Genomic DNA, 4,023 nt, shown 5'->3' on the forward strand with positions numbered 1-4,023 from the left:
GTTACAAAATTTAAATTTGATATTGCAAAAGTGATATTTGATATGTACAATTTTTAATCCATTTATGTGTATATTATTATAACTAGAGAAAAAAATGTAATAAAATATCTCTTATAAAAGCATTCACATATCATTAATTTTATTGTAATTGATATATAGCTTATTTTTAATCCACTTTACTTCATGTAACTAAAGTGAGATAGATGTTGAATGTTTATCTAAATAATGAAAATTTTAATTTGAAACAAATTAAGGATAAAGAAATGAAATTATTGTACATTTTCATATATCAAATAATAAATATTTCAACTTATTATTCATTACAACATCAATTTTTATTAGATTTGAAAATTTTAGATGCAGCATAACACTTAGTCCGACACTAAGCAATAACCAAACGCAATCATAGGAACCGCAAAGAATTATATAGGATACGATATCCAATAAGGAAATTCGATCCTAGTTAACGACATTTTTATCTTCAGGAGATAATTCTAATTAAAATCTAATTCTTCTATTGGATATTGAATGTCATCGGGTCGTACGTCAGATGTCGTATGCAGTAAATCCTACATGAAAGCTCGCGACCAGCGCTTGTGTCATTCACAAATCGCAATTGAAGAATTGGGGCAAAACGGATACTCTATTTTTTCCCATCCTACTTTGCCCCAATTGTTAATATCAATTGTTATTGAATAACTGATTTATATTTATAACTCACTATATTTTTAACTCACTTGATTTATAACAACAATTTAATGGTATTAAAATGAAGTTTAGATTATATTTAATTAATTTTAGAAATTTAGGATAGAAAGTACTGAATTTAATATGTAGATATTTATTTTCATGAAAATATATAAAGCGAATATTACGAATGGATATTGTGCATCACTATATTGTATGCTATCACATCAAAGACTCAAAAAATGGCATCTATCATCTGTAACGTGTTCTTCGGGACACAAAACATAATTCAATTTATCACAATTGAATATCGTAACAAGCAAAAAATGAGTATTCTGATTTACGATACTAGGGGAGTTTCGCTTTGCTCCAATCTCCCCTAATATCAAATGAAATATTCTATTTTCAACATATCGAGATATATGTATATTCTAGTATTGCAAGATATTATTTACACCTCATATCTTATTAATGTACTTATACAGAATTTACTCTCCTTTCTTTGCTGTATTAGAATTTTTTTCCTCTATATAGGTATAATATATAAAAATAGTTCATCTCTTTTGTATAAGAAAAATTGTATATACAAATAATTCCTCTTGCTATTTTGCATAAATATCACTTTAAAAAGAGTTACTAAAAATTTAGTATTATAAAGGTAAAGTTATTAAATATGTATGAAGAGAGAGGATATACTGTCTATTGTCAAAGAATCGTGTCACATGTCTATAGACGTTCCTAAGTGCACTATCTTCAAATTATGTTCCTGTCTTCACTTCTCGTGCAATATAGAATTTATTAAGTTATTTTAAAAATATTTATGAAGTTATTTTAAAAATAATAATTCTTTAAAAATTGTCGAAATTACTGATTAAAGTACTCATAACATACGTTACACAAACAAATTCATTACGAGTATTTTTTTAATTTGAACAAAGGATAAAAATGCATATCTTAAAATTGACATTTTTAATCGTTACATTTGTTGGGTGCTTTCGACCGTTATCGTGGACATCGCTATTTATGCGTATTATTTACAATCTCTACAGACTATTTATAATTACCATTTTATATATTTTTGCTTTTTTACAATTTACGGACATTATGATAAACGTCAATAATCCTGACGACTTTACTAATATTTTATATATGGCGTTAAATGTGTCCGTTTCTGGTTTTAAATTACTGATAATGTGGCTAAATTATAACAACGTTACAACATTAATTACTGTACTTAACGAGGAACCATTTAAACCATTAGATCTAAGCGAATTGAAAATTCGTGAAAAATTTGATAAAATAATACGGTAAATATTTATATATTTATACATATGTATTTATACATATGTATTTGTACCAACCTTTAAATAACAATTGTTTTCTTTTGAATATCAATTTCTAGGTTTAACACATTACGTTACTCAGTTTTGATTGCGTCATCATGGACATTCATGAGTTTGATGTCGTTGCTTACAGACTTTAAACACAGAAAATTAACGTATAGAGAATGGGTACCGTACGATTATTCGTCTTACATGATGTTTTGCGTTACGTATGTTCACCAAATTCTGAGCACGTTTTATTGTGCTAGCGTAAATGTCGCCTGCGATACTCTCATATGTGGTTTCTTAATGCATGTATATTGTCAAATTGAAATCTTGGAATATCGCTTGAAGAAGATTTTAAGTGATCAAAGCATTTTGGACTACTGCGTACGCCACCATAACAGTATATTTCAGTTAGTCATCTTAATAATATTTTTCAAAATCCGTTATAAGTAATTCAGGATTTCCGTGATATTAATATACATTGAAAAAATTGTATCACTTGAAAGATGTATTTAATATTTCCTCTTAACAAGTATATGAATATTTTCTCTTAAATTAATAATATAATATATTCTTGATTTGGACAGGCGATCGCTACACATGCACTTCGCACGGTTTTTGATGTCCTCTTTAAAAGCATGCAACTTTTGTCTGAAACATTTTTCTCTAAAATGTATTGTTCAAAAGAGATTTGAAATTATCATTTAAAATAGGATATTCTATACATTCTTATATTAAGAATATGATGATTTAGATGATTTTCCTGTTAAATTGAGAGGATCGTTTTGGCGCTTATTTTTTAGAGAAAAATATACTATACATAAGTGGGATATTCTTAAATTAAGAATACAATTTTTTCGGTGTATAATTTCATAACTTAATTACTGCATTAAGAGGAACAATGATATATATTAAATTTTCTTCTATGATCGTTAAAAAAATCACGCACACAAATTTTAAGTAATGATAATTAAATAGTGTAACTTATTCTTATTTTCCCTTTTATTTAAGTAATTCATATATTTATTTTTATTATGTTGTTAAAGTCCACAATCATTAATTTTTATGAACTATAATTACAATGTATAGATTTTTCAAAAGTTAATTCATGCTTTTTACAATTTTCATTATATTATTAAACTAAATATATTATTAAACTAAAAAACTTGATTGTACAGATTTGCGTGTTCCGTAAATGCAAAATTCTCGCATATAATCGGATTACAGTTTATAATAAGCACATTGATAATATGCTCTAATTTATATCAACTGAGCCAATCGTCATTGAACCCAGAGAGTATTGGGTTAATAGGATTCACGTGCTGCATGTTAACAGAAATATTTCTTTATTGCTGGTTTGGACACAAAATAAAATCAAAGGTATATCTGATTAACTAATTAAATGAAGAGAACTAATTAAAAACATTTTTTTGTATAAAAAATATTTTGTATATGAAATTGAATTAATCATCTCGTCATACATGTCACTATTATGTAAAAATTATATAAAATAACGTATTATTAAATAAAAATATTTTCAACAATAACATATGTCTAAAAGTATTTAGAAACAATATTTTATTTATATAATCAAAATGCTCAACGTTAAACAAATATTATTTTGTGTATTAATTTATAGAGCGTTCAAGTGGCAGATAGCATTTTCCAAATAAAGTGGCCATTGTTGAATAATAACGTTAAAACTAATCTCCTAATAATTATGAAACGCGCTACAGTACCTATTGAATTTACTACTGCGCATATCATTAGTTTGAATTTGGACTCTTTTGTGACGGTAAGTTTATTAATTTTATATAGTATCTATTGTTGACTATGAATGAAGCATTACTAAAATTTTTATTACGTTTATTACTATTTTAGTTGCTCAAAACATCGTACTCCGCTTATAGTTTGTTAGTACAAGTACAGGAAAAGTAATACAAATGTAATGTGTTCTGGCAATTGCAATATAATTGCAATATGTATTTATATATATATATATATATAT

The 4,023-nt window shown here is 26.0% G+C and overlaps 1 protein-coding gene across 1 annotated transcript in view; it reads left to right on the top strand.

Annotated features, from left to right (window-relative positions):
* The window catches only part of LOC108689784, a 16,898-nt gene that overhangs the window by 2,702 nt on the left and 10,173 nt on the right, over window positions 1-4,023 (top strand). Inside the window, 4 exon segments of the mRNA XM_018196720.1 lie at window positions 1,604-1,994; window positions 2,090-2,425; window positions 3,194-3,395; window positions 3,655-3,814. Of these exon segments, the coding sequence (XP_018052209.1) occupies window positions 1,604-1,994; window positions 2,090-2,425; window positions 3,194-3,395; window positions 3,655-3,814 (1,089 nt within the window).

This window comes from Atta colombica, unplaced genomic scaffold (genome assembly GCF_001594045.1).
Source record: "Atta colombica isolate Treedump-2 unplaced genomic scaffold, Acol1.0 scaffold277, whole genome shotgun sequence".
Classification (NCBI taxonomy): domain Eukaryota; kingdom Metazoa; phylum Arthropoda; class Insecta; order Hymenoptera; family Formicidae; genus Atta; species Atta colombica.